The sequence below is a fragment of the Chelmon rostratus genome, chromosome 1, assembly GCF_017976325.1.
Source record: "Chelmon rostratus isolate fCheRos1 chromosome 1, fCheRos1.pri, whole genome shotgun sequence".
Classification (NCBI taxonomy): Eukaryota; Metazoa; Chordata; class Actinopteri; order Chaetodontiformes; family Chaetodontidae; genus Chelmon; species Chelmon rostratus.
Genome location: NC_055658.1, coordinates 14,477,955 through 14,497,952, shown reverse-complemented (window position 1 = coordinate 14,497,952; position 19,998 = coordinate 14,477,955). Strand labels below are relative to the sequence as shown.

General features: G+C 43.8%; 1 protein-coding gene across 1 annotated transcript; it reads left to right on the top strand.

Annotated features, from left to right (window-relative positions):
• Positions 1-170: 170 nt before the first annotated feature.
• On the top strand, positions 171-17,795 carry alx4a (ALX homeobox 4a). Its single transcript, XM_041942575.1, has 4 exons — positions 171-526; positions 13,697-13,711; positions 16,264-16,372; positions 17,475-17,795. Exons 1-4 carry the CDS (start codon positions 171-173, stop codon positions 17,793-17,795), a joined length of 801 nt encoding a protein of 266 aa, XP_041798509.1.
• The last annotated feature ends 2,203 nt before the right edge of the window (positions 17,796-19,998 follow it).

Genomic DNA, 19,998 nt, shown 5'->3' with positions numbered 1-19,998 from the left:
GTACATTTGTGTGTGTGTGTATGTTCATCTGCATGAGGTAAAGGGAGAGGAGGGGGTGTCTGCGCTTCCCTTTCCGAGAGAGAGAGAGAGAGAGAGAGAGAGAGAGAGAGAGGGAGGGAGGGAGAGGGAGAAAAGTTTAGTCTTTTTCTCCCCTTGACTCTTTTTTAGGCATGAACGGCGAGACCTGCGTTTCATACAGCGATATGACATCCATGGATTCATATTATAGCCCCTCTGCAGCGCAAGGTAGGGATCACCAGACGGACCACTTTAGGACATTCCCAGTCGCTGACACCAAATACAGCCCCACTGCCTTCCTGCCCAACAAAGGTCAGGCTTACGGAGAAAAGTCCCGGAGCCCCTTCCAGCAGGAGTGCCAGTCATTGGATGCCGCCGCAGCTGGGCAAGGCACTTTCAGCAAATACCACCTCTTCATGCAGAGGTCCTCTTGCAAAACACCCCCCGAGGAGGGCAAACTGCACCAGGAGAGCGGACACAACGGAGCGCTCATCCCGTGCTATGGTGAGTGGGAAAAAAAAAACACTTTGAGGTGACTGAGTTACAGGCGTCCACTTGGCAGGGTAAGGCCAGCGCAGAGCTGTTTGAGGAGGTGAACTATCGCTGAAATATCAGCAGGAATGTGTGATAAGAATGTTTTCTCCAAGAGGTTGTGTGTGTTTGTTGTTATCTTCCGCCCGCACGTGTCAGTCATCGCTCGTGCTCCGACTGTTCCCACAAAATCCGCTGATACAGCCTAAGTGGTTTGGAAGCGTCGATCGCAATTAATGGCACAGATGCGTAAACTGGCCATCTTGGTTCGTAGCTGTGATACGTCGCGAATTGTCTCTTCACTTTGTGATAACATGGCGTTCAAAATTCTTTCAGTCGGTTTGGTGCTTTTTAAAAAAATGCATCATTTTGCTTTCTTCTCCCTGTAAGACGGGAAACCTCAAATTCGTGCGTAAAAGGCACCAGCAGGCTTTTCTCCGCTGCAGCAGCAGCGCGCAGGACGCCAGCTCGTAACGGCACGGCCCTGCAGTTGTGTGCGTAACACAGTTCAGAAGAGGCATAATCTTCCCGACTATCAAATTGTCCCTTTGGCCATCAGAATTAAATTAGGGCGCATTTAATGCGATAATCGGCATTACAATCCTTAATATTGGAGCTGAGTCGGACAATTGAATTAACAGGTTTTCAGATGGCACAAATAGTGAGCTCCAAACTGATAATATTTTCATTTCATTGCTCTGCCTGATTGGCTCCAATTAGATTTAATTGCGTGGGGACACTGTTGTAATGGGGGAATGATGAGGGTGTAAATAAAACTTTGACCCTCGTTAGACAGGCGGCCTCTTTGAAGCAGCATTAATTCGTGGCATTTTTCTCTGCCCTGAAAATCTTTTTTTTTCTCTCAACCTGAAACACTCACGACACCATAATGAAAAGCGGAGGATCCAAAAAAGAAGAGGCGTAAAATGCCATTGGTGAATTAAAAGGTGGAGAGATTGAATTCAGCTGCTTTACCCTGAGCTTCATCTATGCCTGCTCAAAGAGGAGAACACACAAACACACGCACACACACACACTACACAGAGCACAATACTTGATATCATTTTAATATAATGACAGGACGTCGTCAGGATTTTAATCCAGATTCAGGGCTTCAATCAGGAGGCAAGCGAGCAAACAAAAAATGGATTTTCAGAATGACTCGAGCTGCTGTGTAAATGCTGAGGAGATGGAAGCCTCATCATCATCATGTATCATATATTTCGGGTCACGGTTTCACGGATCCATTTTTATTAAATTCTGCAAAAAGCATGTCTGCGTCTTCGGTCAAAATCTTTTCTTTTGTAGGCTTTTGAGTTGAAACTAGGCGATCTGAAGGCTGCACTTTTCAGGTTCTGCGCACAATAGAAGCATTCTGCTCTTGAATAAAGTTGCAAAGCCCCAAGGCTCTCTCTGTCTCTCCACAGCCCCTCTTTGCATATAAAATTCATTAAATTTGTTGTGAATAGCTCGAACATCTGAATATGATCTGCTGAGGATCGTTGTTGTAAACGGGTGAATGAAAGAAGTCTGTTCAAAATAAAATCAAATCGAAGTCCAGTTTAATTTACATTTAAAAAATGAATATCAATGGTGTTTGTAAAAACAAGATGCTGTTGCAATGACAATAATAATGATAGTAATAATGGAAGACCAGCATCTTTTAGTCGCTTTTACGCATGAATCCATCGCTGCTCGTTCTTTGATGTGCACGCGCTGCTCTCCTGTCCATCAGCGTTACACTGAAACGTTTAGTGGAAGGAGTTTGAGGATGTTTTGACAGTTTCTGGAAATCGGCCTGCAGAAAAAAAAATGCTTTTATAGCTCCAAAATGTCAAGAAGGGAGATCAATCTTTAAAAAAAAAAAAAAAAACAACAACCTCATACTGGTCTTTTATAATGGCTGTTAAGTTTTTATTACCTATTAACCTTAAAATAGATCCGGCAAATCCAGACAGAAATAAACTTTTTATATGATGTTGTAAATAAACCGCAGTTATTAGGCTGTGAGTAAATGAAATTATATGAAAATTTGGTCCAAACCATGAAGAAAGAACGAATTATTTTTATTCCAAAATAAAATAAAAATAAATGTCCAAGTCCTCCAGCGCTTTCACTTGACTTACTAACTAAGTTAGTTAGTTAGTGAAAATTCGAGAAAAACGAATCTTATTTTTGATTTTGGGTATTTTTTGCCATCACAGTCTGGCTTTTAAAGTGAGACGCGTCAGGGCAGGTTGTCAGGTTTACAGCAGAGAGGCCTGAGAATGATGACCGGATTCACCGTGAAGAAGGCAGGAAAAAACATCCCGGCGCAGCAGACAAGCAGAGCTCTGGCATTAATGCGCCTCAGATGTCAACTTCTCTGCTTGTTTCCCCTCAGAGACAAACCTCCCGCGACTCTGCACACTTTCGGTTTTTAGATTTGTGAAAAATCACGTTTTTATCACCTGTTATTCTTTAAAGCGCGGATTAAATTGGTATTGAAGTGCGAGTCTTTTCGTTGAGGCTGTTCTCCTGACTGGAGGATCTAGTTAACCCATCTTTTTTACTGACTTCCACTTCGACTGGACACAAATTGAAGGCAGCAGTAAAATATGCTGAACTCACTAGCCGAGGAGAAAAATGATTCCTGATGTGTTTATTGGAAAATGCTGGTGTATTTTACTTCTTGCCTCATTTCTCGTATCAAACCTGTGTTTGACACAACCGGCGGGTAGTTTCAAATCGTCCGAGAGCGCCTTTTGTTGTTATTTGTGGCTTGATCCGTTCAGTCAAAGGTGATGTGATGACTGGCCTCTGAGCTGTCTGAAGCGCAGGCTGCCAACTGTAACTGAGACATTTTTTGGCCGATGGAAAACAGCACGTCTGTCTAATAAACATTTACATACATTAGAGTCACTGCAAACACTTCGACAGTCATGCTGTTGCATGAAATCAACAAGGCGGCTCAGTTCTGACGGCGTCAGATCGACTCAAACTGAAGGGAAATGAGTGAGAGGCTCAGAGACAGGCCGCCTGACAGCAACAGTGGCGTGCCAGAAGATATAAAATGACAAAAGAAAAAAGAAACAGTGCTGGAAACAAGTGTTGGACCTTATCCTTAAAGACACAAAGTATATGTCCATATTTTAAGACCATTACCCAAGTAAAAGTAGAGAAATATTATCAGCAAAATGTACTTAAAGAATCCAAAGTAAAAGCAGTCATTATGTGGTGTTAGTGCATATGTTTATGTAGTTTATTCCACATATTTTTTTAGATGGTCATATATTTTGAATGTAAAATCTTAATATGCAAAGTCACTGGTAATAACAGCTGTCAAATAAATCCAGTGAAGCAAAAAGTTCAGCATTTAGCTCTTAAATATGAAAGATTAAAGTGCCATAAAATGGGAATACTCAAGAAACTAAAAGCCTCAAAATTTTACTTAAGTTAAACACCTGAGTTTAAGTGTGTAGGAAATCATGCAGGCCACCAAACAATGAAAAATATGTCAGCTGACGTGTTTGCTGTGTCAGTGTAAAAACGGTCATACTGGAAAAGGGGCTTCTTGATTGGGGCAAACGGGGCCCTGAGGATGATTCAATCAGCCACCTACAGGTCTTTGTGATCCTCCAGAGACAACACGCTTCCTCCTTTGATGTGTCCGCGTCCTCCCTCAGTGTCTGAGGGTGCTGACCTTTCGCTCGGCCTCCCTGCCCTCGTCTGTTTGGAGGGCAGGGCGGCTTTCCCTGCATGCACAGCAGCAGAGAAAATCCATTCGAAACCCCTCATCTGAGACCGGTGTCAAAGCCGAGCGCTCTGCAACATTTGGAGTCCAGTTTTACACTGTAAACATTTAACTGCAGCAGTGAGACAAAGGATGTGACTGTTGTTGCACGGGTGTTGAATTGTAGGGTTAATTATAGCGGGATGGAGCCTTTCATCACTTTTGTGTCATTTACAGTGACTGATTTTTCAGTGTAATGACATCTTAGCACCAAGAACACACTGCTGGTGTAATTTGAAGACATAAAAGGCTGCAGTTTATTCCAGCTTCAACCATAATTTATCTTTTGGGCAAGGCGAGAATTCGATCCTGCTGCCCTGCAAGTGCAAATATTTAATTCCCTGCAGAAGCAGCTTGAGGGCCGACATTCAAGGTGTGATCGCACCGGCTTGCGAGACTTTGTCACCGCCATCTCCCGCCTTTGTGCTCCTTCCCCTGCTTTAACCCGGCACAACCATTTCAGCCTCCTGTAATGGCCGTCAGTGCTGATTGGTTCGAGCAGGGAGTAATGGGAACCAGCCATGCAGCCCAGACAAGCGAGGCACACTTCAGCGAGTCAATGACATGAGTGGAGGTGACAAGGACTCAGGATCATTTTACCATTTAGCTTAAAGTTTGGCAGGGCAACTTACATTAGGCTCGCTTTGCCCGGCCGAGAGCGAGCAGCGAGGCCACGAGGCTCATGCAGTCCTGGACTTCCTTTGGTCTCTTTGTCACCGCGTCATGTAAACTGAACACCGAGACAGAGAGCAAGCATGGAGGACTGCATCAAGGCCGAGGGTCGCACAGTCTGTTTTTACCTGTTTTGTGTGGGAATAGTGAGGTGACTTTTTTCACTGCGCTCACTTGAGCTTAATTGATGTGATTTAAATTCCCATTTCATGTTTTCCTGCAAGGCCGAATCATTTGTTGCGTATCCTCAACTGTAATGGCCGACCATTACCTCCTTGTGTCCAATCATGTGGCTTCACCGATGTGCCAAAAACCAGCATTTCAAATATACTAAGTAGTTTCTGGGTTTCAGGAGACAAAAAATTTTGTATTGAAGGTAACTGGTTTTAGACACTCTGTTGGCTTTTGAAAAATTAAATAGTAACTTGCTCCACCACTTCAATCAGGATATCAGTACTGTATATATTTCAACAAAAAATGTTCGGAACTACAGTAAAAATTGATTGAAGGTTTTTCTTCAACAGCAGCAGCACAGCTTCCTGCAGGTATTTTTTTCTGATTTCTTTTAAATCATTACGCGACACAGACAGCACCTGGTGTTTTTAATATGCAATTCGAGTGCACCAGTAGGCCTACAAAAATACTTTCATACATTATGTTCTGGCACTAATTGTTTGTCTTAAAAGTTTACAAACCTACTGTTTTCCATGGCGGGCAGAAAGGCCTCAAGCCAGTGATCATTTAATGGACATTTCATTGGTGACTGAGCAGCTGTGTTTCTGCCGTTTGACGATTCTTGTCCACACTTTTGAACCAAAATCACAGAGACTTGTGATTCCAAAACCTACAGCGTCGTTAGGACTGATGTCTTTTGTGTTTTTTGGAAGACGGCTGGTGGAAATCTTCGGTTGAGCATTGTGCTGTCAGGCTGCCGTACGAATATTCAGATCTTCGGAATCCTCGGTAGGAAGATGTGATCGTGCTTTTTGTGCAGCCAGCTTCCCGGCAAAGTGCTTTTCATTTTATGTGCGTGCACACACAAAAATGTGCTCTAGCAAGTTTTCCCCACTCGGATGGAATGTTCTCTTTCGATCAGACAACAAAAACACAAGATGAAGGAAATTCTGTTTTGCTCCAACGTCTGAGAGAAACATTTGGAAGAGAGCTGGAGGGAGGGCGACGCAGAGGGGGAGAGCGCGAGGAAGACAAAGAGTGCGTGAGAGGTGATTTATCAGTCTTAGGCTTTATGGATTTGTTTTTTTCACAGTCTGTGAATTTTGCACTGCCTGCTGAGATGGATCATCGCTCTGCTCCGTCAGCAGAGTTGAATTTCAAAGTGAATGGCTACCTATCACATGGTCACAAAAGAAAACTTTCTGGGGAGAAAAAAGAAAACTTAATGTGCTAATGTTTGCTGAGGCTCTGCCTGTGAGACACATTGACTGCTTCCACAGCTTTGGCATGAAAATGCACTGTGTGTGTGTGTGTGTGTGTGTGTGTGTGTGTGTGTGTGTGTGTGTGTGTGTGTGTGTGTGTGTGTATTGTCCCAAATTGTTTTGATGAATGCACCTGACACCAAGCAAGCGCAGTGTCAAGCTATTCATAGTCCTGTTATTTGTACTTCCAAAAGCGACGAGGTTAGATTTCCAGAACAGAAGGTCAGAGAAACTTTGACTGCATCTTCAGCAGTGGTGGAAGAAGTATTTAGATCCTTTAGCGGCTACAATGGCTATTTTTAGAAAAACAATGTATCAATGACAATGTGAAGGACCGGCCTGCAGAGAATTATCACCTGAGTCTGCATCTCCCATCGGCTTTACGGAGCTTTATCGTGAGTTTCAGGTCATTGTTTAGCTGCCGGGCCGTGACTTTGCTGCTTTATTTCACTTTCAATGCTAGCAGTGGACACAGTAGAGCATTTAGAGCCAACAAGGCCAGATATTTCCTTCAGCAGTTGGTGGAGACCAAAAACAGAGATAAAAGAGGGTGAATATCGCACTTACATTCATCAGGTAGCCAGAAACATGACTGCAGATGAAATACAACTTTGCTCAGTGACTGACTGGGTTTGTAACTAAACAGATGTTCACAACCAAGTTTAGTATATCAACTTAAAAGGTGACGATATGTCAACGTTGTGTTCACAATTTGTTCCCGCTGCCCCCAAGTGGCCAAAAACAATGGGTTATTGTAGGTTTAACTAAAAGCAGCAAAGCCACAATATAACAAAAGACTCATAAGAAGTAAAGTCCTGCATTTTAAAGTTTGCTTAAATATCAGAACAAAAGTATCTTCAGTTAATGCGCTTAAAATATCTGAAGTAAATGCACCATTTGCGCAGCAGAATGGAGCCTGTCCGTGTAATGATATGAAACATTATATTACTGGATTATTTCCAATGCTGTAGCAGGTGAAGATGAAGCTACTTTGAAGTACTTAATTTAGTCTAGTGTACTTTAATCTATAACAATTCATTGGTCAATGAACTAATAATTTGTTATCAAAGTAACTAGCAGCTATAGCTGTCACATAAATGCAGTGGAGCAGATCTACAGAGTAGAAGTACTTCAAAATTGTGCTTAAGTGCAGTAAATTTAGTCCGTGGTAAAAGCAACGAGCATCATAAATAACTTCATATATTATATGTATGATATCAGTCTCACCTTGGCTTGACTGTCCAGCCCACACAGCATCAGTGTCTCAGCCTCTCTGCAGCCAGGCAAGACTTCAGAGTGATCCTCTGTTCATAGCTCCACGTTACACCCCAATCCATATTTTAAGTCAGTAAAACCAACCTACAAAAACACATATAAATAATTACTTTCCTCACACATTTCCTGCATTTACTTTGACAAAGTGATCTCCTCTCTCTTTCCTTTTCTCTCTTTCTCTCCACTGTTTCCATTTCCCTCTAGTTGAGTTTTTTTTTTTCAGTTGGAGCAACATGTTGTTAATCTCTCTCAGTCGCCGCGTGGAGCGTAATTTATAGTGTTTCCTCTTAACACCGTGAGCTGACCCCAGTCATCCCAGTCAATAAAGAGGGAGGGAAGGTGCCCTGTCGCTTTACAGCCAGTTAAATCACACTTTGATGTTGCCCCCTTGTTTTCAACCGTGAATTAATAGCTGTCCGCGCTGAACGTCTGACCCGCAAGAATGTCATTTTGGCACTAATATCCACGTGGGAAGTGCCTCACAATATTAAAAATGAGGCGTGGTGGAAGTTCTTTAATCATATTTGTTTTTGATTTTGATGTCAGTGCCAACAGTGACATAATAAATAACGAGCTGTGTGTTGCATGTGAAAATTTAGACTTGTATACACACTCCTGTGCCGTTCTGTAGTCAGGTGGATATATTCACATGCGTTGCGACTGCTCGGCTTGTTCTGAAGCACTTTCTGCGTTTGTAACTCCTGCAGGGGTTTCTCTGAGCTCTGCACACAGAGCTGCAGGCTCTCCTCTCCTCTCTGCTCACTGTAAGTGCAGCAGATGCTGACTGCTGGATCCACGGCAGTGAAAATAGAACATTCTGTGGTTGCAACTCAAAACATTTTGCATGGCATATTCGTCTGAAAGGGGCTGGATTATTGTTGGGACTGTGTTAAAACACGCAGAAGTGCAGGTGTAAGCTGAAATAGTCTTTTGTGTAATGGAGGAAAAAGCTAACTGCACTTGTGAACTTTGAGAAGATGCAGCAAGTTGTTCACATTCATTCCTGCCAGCCGCTCACCACAGACTTTGTACGCTGACGTTCCTGCAATAAGACTTTATGTTCTTCGTACATATGGCGTTCCCTGCAGGAGGGCCCACTGCTGTTCACCTCGGACAGTGTCGGATAGCCTCACAGCTACGGCAGATCGCATGGATAACAAGCAGGAGTTTGTCACAATATCCCGCTCCTGCCAGAAAAACATCACTGACATGCGATATAAACAACGGCCTTTGATCAGAGAGAGGCCTCGTGATTTCAAACAGCCTGACAGCCCTTCCCTTGTGGGGACTGTGGGTGCATGCCAGGGAAATATGATGAAATAACTAGGGAGTATTTATGCTCGAATAAAATACATTTGCTCACTTCAAACCTAACAGAATGTGTTAGTCATGGACAGCGAGGCAATGTTGCGGGCGTTAGACCCCCAGCGAGCAGTCTGCCACCGAAACACGGCCCCTGAGCCGTGTCTCTGAATCTTGCAGGGCTGAAATGCATCTGGTCCGATACATAGGTCTTCAGTCAAAAACTGTTAAGTACTGAGAGCTGGCACTGATCGCTTTCTGAAATTTTAGAAAGTGTTATTTGTTATCAGTGCTGAAAATCTGGTATCATATTGGCGCCGGTATCAAAATCACACAGGAAAATCAAGCTCTAAAACAATTCAGTCCTATAAATCCATAAAATGAAATGCACGTCTCCTTAACATTACAGTCACAATTCAATATTTGCTAGTCTGACAACAGTATGTGAGACACTGAACATCCAACAGAGGCAATTTTTAATAAATCATTATTAACTATTATCTATTTTACAATGGAGAAAATTGAGTTTCAACAATGAATGTGAGACGAAGCACAAAACAAATCTGCAAAGTTTGAGCTTACTTACCTTAATAAAAAAAACAACAACCATCAGTTCAGCAAGTCCATATGACGCTTTGTCTCTGCATGCACACCTCAACAGGAAAGAAGGTCAAAGGTCACATAATGACAACAAAATGAAATAAAACAACCCCCCCCCCCCAAAAAAAAAATAAAAATAAAAATATGGCCACAAACAAACAAATGCTTACAAATAATAAAGAGCTTTTGGTAGACTATATCACTCCATTCATCAGTGACATTCACACCTCAGATCAGCCCATGCACAATTAAAACAATGTATTAGATGTTTGTGTGTCCTCATCTGATGGAGGAAGGCCACAACCTTTGACCTTTTTAAACCCCCTCGACTTGTAAAAGATGCACTTGAACTACACACTTTTGTGCTCACGTCTGTGAAAGAGAGAGTGAGATGTGACAAGCTATCTGCTCGCCTCACCTTGCTGCACATTACCCAACATGGCTGCGAGCTGAAGGTCACTGGGTGCATGTGTGTGTGTGTGTGTGTGTGTGTGTGTGTGTGTGTGTGTGTGAGGTCTTCTGTGCTGACTGAGTACTCAGAACTGCACACTTAGCTCACACGAGTGCGCACACCTCCTGGTTCTAACCCGACAAATCGTCAGATGGGCAGATGAGCGGAGTCGCCCTCGATCCTGAAAATAACTTCCCCTCAGATGGTGTTGAGGAGCAGGAAGGTGCAGCGCTGGGGGTCGCCACTAGACTGAGCCAGAGAGAGAGAGAGAAACAGCTCGGAGGCCTCATCAGGCGGCCCGAAATCAAACCCTTTCAACTATTACATCCTGCACGAGATGTGTGTATAAACCGGATAGTTGAGTGAAGGGCAGGAGCAGGCCGAAGAGAGCTGCCAGCTTAGACAAGAACACTGGCAGGGACGCGGCTGTGGAAATTTATGATCAGAGAGCTGCCTGAGGTTTTACAGTTAAGCTGCAGCCATGAAGAAAGCAAGTGTGTGTGTGTGAGATGGAGAGAGGAGGAGAGAGCACAAAGGGTCTTTCTCTTTGTTTCGCCTGGCTGCTAATGACTCCCAAGCAAATTAGCTGTGACACTCTTTCCACCAGGTGACTTAGCAGCCACATGATTGACCTCATCCACGGGCTGGACTGATGAACAGGGTCTGATTGAAGGAGAGAGTGTGTGTGTGTGTGTGTGTGTGTGTGTGTGTGTATGTGTGCGTGTGTTGGTGGTTGGGGGAGGGTACGCTGTAAAAAAAGATGCAACATTTTGTCAGTCTCAAATTAAGGCCAGGGTGTCTCTTCCCCAGCACATCAGAGGATGATCTACGAACTACAACTGGATGCTGTGAGCAGCCAGTGATCCGGGCCATTCTCTACACAGGCACATAGACAAACACACTGACACACACACCCCACCACGCCAAGAGATTTCACAACTGTCGCACAATTTCCTCACAAAGAGCGAGAAATTGCTTTGTTCCACCCTATCAAGCCCCATGAATTATTGCGCTGATCCTGCAAATAAATCACAAGTTATGAATATACTGCCAGAGGCAAGTGACTGAATATTAGAGCTGAGTAGAACAGAGGCTCATTAAAAGAATTTTTTAAATATTTTTGCTTTCTGAAAGTATGAACAAAATGCATAATGTTCGTCCCAGGTGGCTGTGGTGAAAATATATCTGATTTATGACAAAAATCAGTCTCACCAGGTGAAAAAAGACCAGAGAGAAAATCCTCTTTCAGCATTTGACTTATGCTTTCACGTTTTATGAATTAAAAGCGGTTGTATTTCTTCGCTAAACCTCCACGTCCCAGAAGCTTTTTAGTGACAAATGTTGCATTATAGATAGTTTCGCAAAAAGATGGTTTCAATATTTTGGACGAGAGACTTGAGGATCTTTGAAGTCTCAGTATTAACAGCTTCCCCCGTGTATTTAATCATCTCATTCATCTGGAAAATCCACACGCGACTTAAATCAGTTAACTCTGCATTGCAGCCTAAATCCTGAAGAACAACAGTAGAATATAATGCATCACATTTACATCTGTCTTTGTAAAGTTTTACATGCTGTACAAAGTGACAGATTGTGCCTTTTAGCCAAGTTATAACACTCACATCTTCAGACTTTCCTTGGTTTCATATTCATCTTCAGTTAGAGGGTAACAAACTCACAAACTGTTTTTTCTGATAAAATGATTAGAATATAAACCTCTTTTAACAGTTTTCATGTCCCTCCTGTGTCTGCAGGTAAAGACAGTTCAGGTCTGACAGATTCTGACTTGGCCCCAGACTCCGACCCACCTGGAATGGACACCAGCTACCTGGCTGTGAAGGATCAGGGCATGAAGGCGGCCTCCGACAGGCCGCCGGGCACAGACTTGTCAAGCCCTCTGGACAAGGGTGATGGCGGCGAAAGCAACAAGGGCAAGAAGAGGCGCAACCGCACCACCTTCACAAGCTACCAGCTGGAAGAGCTGGAGAAGGTTTTCCAGAAGACGCACTATCCTGACGTTTACGCCCGGGAGCAGCTGGCGCTGCGGACTGACCTGACTGAAGCCCGCGTGCAGGTAATGCAGGACGCTCACCAACAGTGTTGTGGAGAATCTCATATGCAGCTAAAGAGGTGAAAAACACCTCCAGCTGATTGACGTATAAAGGGAAACACAAACCAACATTATCAGCTTCCTAATAACACACTGAGGTTCATTTAAAAAGTTAAAATTGTCTAATCAATGTCTAATCGTGGCAGAAACTTCATGCAACAACGTGCCTGTCCTGTCAATAAGCAGAAAAAGCGCTCTCCGTCACAGCAGAACAGGCGAGGTTTAAACAACACAACCTCGTGGATCCCTCAACATCTGCAGCTCTGCACAGATAACGTCACTCACAGAACAACATGAGAGATTTATCTGGTGATGTGGGAGTCGAGGGGAGAGAGTGGGGGAGTGGGAGCTAACAGAGGCCAGGGGGCCCATGGGGCTGAGGTTTGAGCTGCCTGGGCCTCATATGTGCAGTTTTAGGAGAGCAGACTTTCATCAACATGAGGAGACGTGTTTGACTCTGCTGCGTGTCAGCCGTGTCCGTGGCCTTTCTCTTTGTACCTGCAGCCGTTCAGTTTCCTGAATTTGTGAGTTCAGTTGTGCTGGTATTAGTGGAGCCTGAGGCGTACAGCACCTCTCTGACCAAGCCCTTCAGGTGACCTTCTGGCCTGATTTACATACAATCAGGTCATGACTGCTGTAATGCAAGCCAACATTCTAGCATCGGAGACCTCCACCATTTCTGTACATATGTGTGTGTGTGTGCACCGTGGACTACCAAAGCCCCTGGATTTTCTGTGTTTTTCTTTCATTAACATCCTGTTCAGACAAGAATGTGTCCCTGCTGTGGTGTCCGGGGTAGGTGTGAAACCCTTCCCAGGAGCTTTGAGCAAGTCAGCGGCTGATATTTCAAATCACGTCCGAATCTTGAGCATTTTTGAGGCACATGAAGCGCTCCAGTTTTTCTGCTAAAATGGACACAAAAAGATCCGACATCCTGGCTTTTGCTGCGCGCCGTACACGGGGTGAGATAAGAGCTTGATTAAAACCAATCTTTTACACGACGAGCTGGAACGGTGACCAGAAAGGCTTCGCAGTGAAACACAGGAAGTCTGTGCAGCCGCAGGGTTATAACTCAACCCTGAGGCTCCGAGGGTATGCTGCTCTGCTCTGCTCTGCTCTGCCGCTCAGCTCACACTCTCACAGACCTGCCTGCTTCAGATGGATGCAGCTTTACAGCCCTCGGCTCTCCCAGCGGCCCTCTTAAACACTCAAGTTAAAAAGATAAAAGACACGAGATGCCTAGTCTGTCAGAGGACAGGGCTCTGTACGCTATTCAGGTCATTCACACGCAAAAGGACTCACAGCTCATGAATTCTGCGTCTGGAGCGGAAAGAAATGTTTAGAAAAAACACTTAGAAAAGCCTTAACTTTTTATACTAAAAAACAAAAGAAATGCCAAAAGTATGTGGGTGTAATTCTGAGGAGGGTGATATTATACCTCATTGTTGGAAGGTTCCCACACAACAAAACAAGCGCCTTTCAGTTAGAAAAACGTCAGGGTCTGGAGTTGTTTGCTTTTTCAGGCTCAGTCTGGGAGAAAGTAAGTTCAGCTCTGAGTCATATGCACTGCAGATACATGGGAAGGTCAGAGGTCAAAGGTCAGGGTTTCAACAACATCACATTTCTCAGATTTTGCCGTTCTGCTCGTCCGGAGAGCTCAGAGAGCCGGGATGGCATCGCAGCTCAGCAGGCAAACGCAGGTGTTCATATGAGTTCACAGATCCACTCAGTTAATGGAAGAGGAAGCAGCAGGAACGCCTGATCTGATTGATCCGGGAGGAGACGATGGTTCCTTCAAACACAGGGCCAGGCCAACGTTAAGATAAAAAAAGTCAATGATTGATGTAATTTTAGAAATACATAAACAAAGAATGCTTTATTGCTAGCTTTGCTTTAATGTACTATTATTCTAAGTGAGGGATTAAATTGGTCAGTTGAACGAACAGCCGATGGACACAATAAATATCGGCTGCTTTTTTGATAATCAATTAATCATTTAGGTCATTGTACAAATAGTCCCTCGTCTCAGCTTCTTAATTATGAGGATTTGTTGCTTTTATCTGTGGACATTTTAGATTAGAACTTTTAGATGAACAACAAGCAATATGAAAATATCACTTAGGCTTTATGAACAAGTTTGGACATTTTAGACTAAAAGATTAATCAGTTTATCAAGATAACAATCGTCAATTTAAGCAGTAATGAAAATAATTGCTAGCTTCTGGTTAATTGTTAGCTTTCATGCATAATATTTGAGCTGTTAATCAGTCCTGGAAATAACAAGAAGTCTATATTATTATCAAAAACCTTCATGTAGCAGCAGAGAGATCATAGTGGCAGAGTCTGACCATCACCAATTGGCAAAGCAAAGACAATCAAACTCAAAATGCACCATGTAAATCTTGTTGTATCCTGAACTTGCCTTTAACTGACTTGGGAAATAAGACATTATGTGGTGGAGGATTCTGCAGAAAATAGAACAAACTTACATTTAATGAACAACAACAGCGGTCAGAGGTGTTTCCATGATATTATTAGTGCTTTGGGGGTGTTGGAAAACTGAAACCAGGCTCAGCCTTGGATTTCTTTTTACTTTGGTATGGAAGCTGACATGAGTGACAGCAGAGGCGGGTTATCAATCCTCTGAGCCGCTCTCTCACTTCAAAGTGTTTTCAGCCCCATACAGCTCTCCTGCTGGGGCCAGTATGGCATTTCTCTGCTCTTTCTCTCTGGGGCTGTAACATAAATAAAGCCTCATTGAAAGTCCACCAGCTACTTAAGCTGTCATGGTCTTTACCAATTACTGTCACGACGCGGTGTGTGCAACGCAAAAATATGTTCTCCCTGTGTAATAGCCAACAGACTTGGCACAAAGCAGGCAGATGGCAGATGAGAGCTCTATACTGAGATGCAGAGGTACTGTACAAGCATCTTTTCATGTATAATAGTCATGAAGCAGCTTTTTTTTTCCTTCGAGGAACACAGTGATCCAGTAGATCCTGAGTGAGACAGCGCAAAGGAAGATGTATGAAAACATGAAGGAAAGGATTACATCCTCTGCCCCGTGTGCTTCTTTAACTTAGGAGGAGACAGCATCCGAAAGCCAGGAGCTTCAGGCTTCAGGAAATTAAAAAGGAAAATACAAACAAACCCCAGTTATAATCCCATCTCACTTTTCAATTTCCCATATCGCCTCTTTAGATTTACAACGAAGTGTGCGAGCACAGAGCCAATACGAGAAATAAGAGAAATCATAGAAGAGAGAAGACAGACAGACGGAGTTTTCTGTTGTGAAATGTGTGCGATAATCACAGTCAGATAGCCAAGACTTGTATAACAAAGCATTACATTTTGACATTGAGTTTAGAGGAAAAGCACGCCTGCTCTAAAGCCCATCAGAGTCCAATCCATTTAGAGTACTTTCACACACTCTGATGGTCGTTCAAACACACGAACGCTTACAATAAACAACAGTGTCAGATTTAAATGTCAAAGACGATTACAGCAAACATTAGTCAGGATAGAAAGTCCTGCTCTTGTCAGACAACAAATAAGCAAAAGTGAGGAAGACGAGATCTGTTAACATTTTGTTTTGAGGAGCTAAGTGAAGTGAAGGTTGCAGCACACTGTTTACAAATGCTGCTTTCCCGTTCCTCCCTTTCCTCACGTTTCCCGGCGTCCTCGCTCCCTCGGCTCGGCCTGCAGGCTCACATCTATATCACGTCCACCGCCTCTGATTTGTGTGCGCACATGTGCGCTGTAAGGAAAGAGGTTTGCATTTTTGATGTGCTGCAGATATCGTTTTCTGATTCTCGGCCTTCTGGCAGGACTACGTGGGATCATTTTAAAGGGAGACTTAGATTTTTATCTCCAGAAAAGTATTTCCTTCAGATTTGGGGGAAACTTCCTGTTAAAGGGGTTTAGCCGTATGAGTTCCCATTTTTTTTAAGTATTAAACCTCACCTTGACTCAAGACCAAGACTGGATACTTTGCTAGATGAAAGCAAGGATTCCTCGTTCTCTCAGACAAAACGATCCTGCCAGTTTTATGACATTCAGCCGTTTTGTCTCTGCAGGTGTGGTTCCAGAACCGAAGGGCAAAATGGAGGAAAAGGGAGCGTTTTGGTCAAATGCAGCAGGTCCGAACACATTTCTCGACGGCTTACGAGCTGCCGCTTCTGACGCGTCCTGAGAACTACGCACAGGTACAGAATGAGTATTTCAGTACAGGTTTGGCATTTTTTTTAGCCAATCGCCCAGACGTAAATTTGCTCTGCTGTTTTTCCATTTTTACTGTGATTCCTCCCTGCCAGGATTCACTTCTACTTGCAGCCTGGAAATTTGCTTAAGCTCATTAACCGTTCAACAGCCTTCATTTTTCTGTCAAAGAAAGTTGTGTGATTATTTTGTATTAATGGAGTTGTGAGCAATAACAAATTTATATGATCCTTTTAAAGGAATAGTTTGACATTTTGGGAAATATGCTTATTCATGGTCTTGCCGAGAGTTAAATGAAAAGATTGATACCGCTGTCACAGTTGTACCCTCAATGTGAATTTGGAGCCAGTAGGCAATTAGCTTAGCTTAGCATTAAGTAAGTTAACAGAGGGAAACAGCTCTGTCCAAAGGTAATTAAGTCAGTCTACAGGACTCATTAATTAACACTTTATACCTTTTTTGGTTTAATCAATGCAAAAACCAAAGTGCGAAAAGACAGTTTGTGTTTTTTGTCTTCACTGGTTGCCTGACATCCTTCATCTAATGCTCAGCCAGAAAGCAAATAATCATTTATCCCAAAAGTCAAACTATTCTTTGAGGTTGCCCATGTTTTCTTGTTATCTGCCTTGCATGTTGGATTTTCCAACAACTTTGCTAACACATCCAATGCGTTTTGGCAGCAAACTGCATCAATATGGAAGGTTTTCAAAACACTTTCTGCTCATAATTGCATTACCATGTAAAAATAAGGCACCTATAACAAAACATGAGGGAAAGGGAACGCTCACTGTCATGCGTTGCCTTTCTAAAGCAAGATTCAAGTCAAATTTGTTACCCTTGTGTGCTGAAACCAAATGGAAAATGATGGCCTGAGAGCCAGGTAATCCACCTTAAGGTCATGCCAGAAGTAATCTAGTGTATATACAAGTTGTAGTTGATAGACTAAACAGCCGGTGAGTGCTTTAATTTCTGTCAGGATGCATCAGACCATTAATGAGCTCAGAAAACAGTGTTATATAATAAGAGAGGAGCCAGTGGGGCAAATATTAAAGTTCTGTCAACACTGTGAATTTCCCATCAACGTTTCAGATTCAGAACCCCTCCTGGATCGGTGGCAGCAGCGCAGCATCTCCCGTGCCGGGCTGCGTCGTGCCGTGCGACACTGTGACTCCCTGTATGACGCCTCACCCCCACTCTGCCAGCGGGGTGTCTGATTTTCTGGGCGTGCCGAGCCCCGCAGGTCACATGGGACAGGCTCACATGGGCAGTCTGTTTGGAGGATCTCCCGGCATGCCCGCAGGCATCAACACGTACGATCTCAACATGGACCCTGACCGCAAGTCCTCCAGTATCGCCGCTTTGCGCATGAAGGCCAAAGAGCACAGTGCAGCCATATCTTGGGCCACATGATGTGTTGATACCTGCTGGATGGGGGACCTTGTCGACCCCTGAAAAGTCTACGCACACCCAGCATGGGGTGAGGGGGCAGTAGAATCGAGAACTCTAAAGGCAACAGTGACTACCTTCATAAATGTTGCAATAAAATAATTATGCAAATACACGGATGGTTGAAGATTACTCGAGAGAAAACAACAAGAGATTTGGCGAGATATGGGACGCCATGTTTCTCAATCCCTCTGGTGTGATAAAGCCACCACAGTGGGAGAGTGTGGAAAGCCTGGTGGGAGGAGATGCTGTACTGTCTAAGATGAGTTGCAGTGTAGTATACTGATGATAGGCGAAGGAAAATGTTAGGAAAAGGTTAATGATTTTGGACAAATCCATGCACTTATTTGCTAAAATACAGGAAATTCTGTTTGTGCAGTGCTTTCAGTGTCGTCGTAGTTCTCTGTTCAGGTGCTGTTTTATTCCTACCTTATTATTTAAATTTTGAGTGTTATTTTTCCCCTCCTCCTGTCATTTTGTTATGCAAGCATCCTTAAAAAGCTGAAATTCAAGTTTAGTCGTCATATGCCATGTACATATTATTCTACGGCAGTCTTTATCAGCAGTAGCACATGCAGAAGTGTGTAAGTCACACTGCTATGATAGTGCTACAGAAAACTGTTTATATTCAGCATATCTGTCACGTTATGAAGCTTCTCAGATTCAATACAAACATTTCAGTTGCTAAAAAGGTTAGAAGTGGTTCTAACCCTCCAGTATTTAAAAGCCAAACAGATGAAATGTGGTTTGTTTTCCTGCGGTCAGGGCGAGAGATCCACCTGCCGCACTGACTCAGCCTGCTGATGGCCAGGGAGAGGAAGGGATGGAGGAGGAAGTGGTGTGTGGGAGTACGAGAGGGGCACAGCAGGCCTGCTGCTCTCAGGGCTGAAGAGCCTGGGAGCGCCAGCCTCCGAACAGAGCCAGCTCTGTTTTCAGGAGGACAGGCTCCAAGTGGACGTGGCCGTGCCCTTTGCATTTCCAGTCTCGGGAGTTTCAGAGACAGAAGTGCCTACTAGTCAGTCATTCTGCCAGAAATAACACCAAAACCAGCAGCAGCCACCTTTGAAACCGAGGAGGCTGGTGGAGATTACGCAGAGTGTGTTGACACGTTCAAACGGCAACAGGATGTCAGTGTTCAAAAGCCTTTCTGGACTTTAACTGGGCTGTGTTCGGCTGTCACGACCCACCGCTAAACGGTCATGAAGCAGCACCGGCAGAAGTGTTATTGTATTTCCATCGCCCGTTATTTCTGTTAAAACCAAACAAAGGAAGCCATCGACCAGATTAATGCAGAGGAACCTCTGGTGCCTTCGGTGAGGTTTTGACTACCTCTCAGCTGGTGGTGGCACCTTGGAGGACTCAGTGCAGGCTTGAGAAAATATCAGCTGCAACTTCTATCTTCAGACGCCCTGAAGTCCCATTTTACCACAAAAACATGCTTCTGTTCATCACATATACATCTAACATACCTTTGAATGATGCTGGATGACAGGATTTTAGTGAGTGAGGCAATAGGAAGAGTCAGGGGGATTTCTATGGGAATGATGTGACAGCAGAGGTACTAGGTCCGTGGCCCCAGATTTGCTGTGTGTCAGCTGTTTTTTTTCCGGTGACTTGGTTGCTTGCCCATTTATCTGTGACATCTCAAAACCTTAATTTTTTTAATTCATAGTGCCCTCACATGGTGTATCATCCTAGATACAGTGTTTGTCATCAAATTTCTGGCACACAGGAAACCTGGCAACAGGTAGTATTCCAATTTATTTGTACTGGTTGTTTTCTGGGTCTCTGGGCAAAGTGCAGTGAATTTGCTCCATAGTGAGCTTTGTGCACTGGTCTTAATGGAGGCGACACGGGCCCAACAGCAAATGCCAACCCCTTCGTCCTGCCATTTTTTGGAATGATATCTGGTTTTAGCAAACCACTAACATGTCAGTGTAATGCACCGTAAGGAGGCATGTTCCCCGTCTCCACTCTGGCTACAGCCTTTACTCCCTGTTTACTTCTGTCTAGGTTTGGATCAGTGTGTCTGTTTGTTTGCCTCTCTGTGGAAAGACAAGAGGAGGGGGCAAGGTAGAGGTTCAACTGAGCTGGAACCAGCCAGAGATGAACAGCATCTCTCTGAGCCCAAATCATGTCCTTATATCCTTAATACTCATTTCATTCA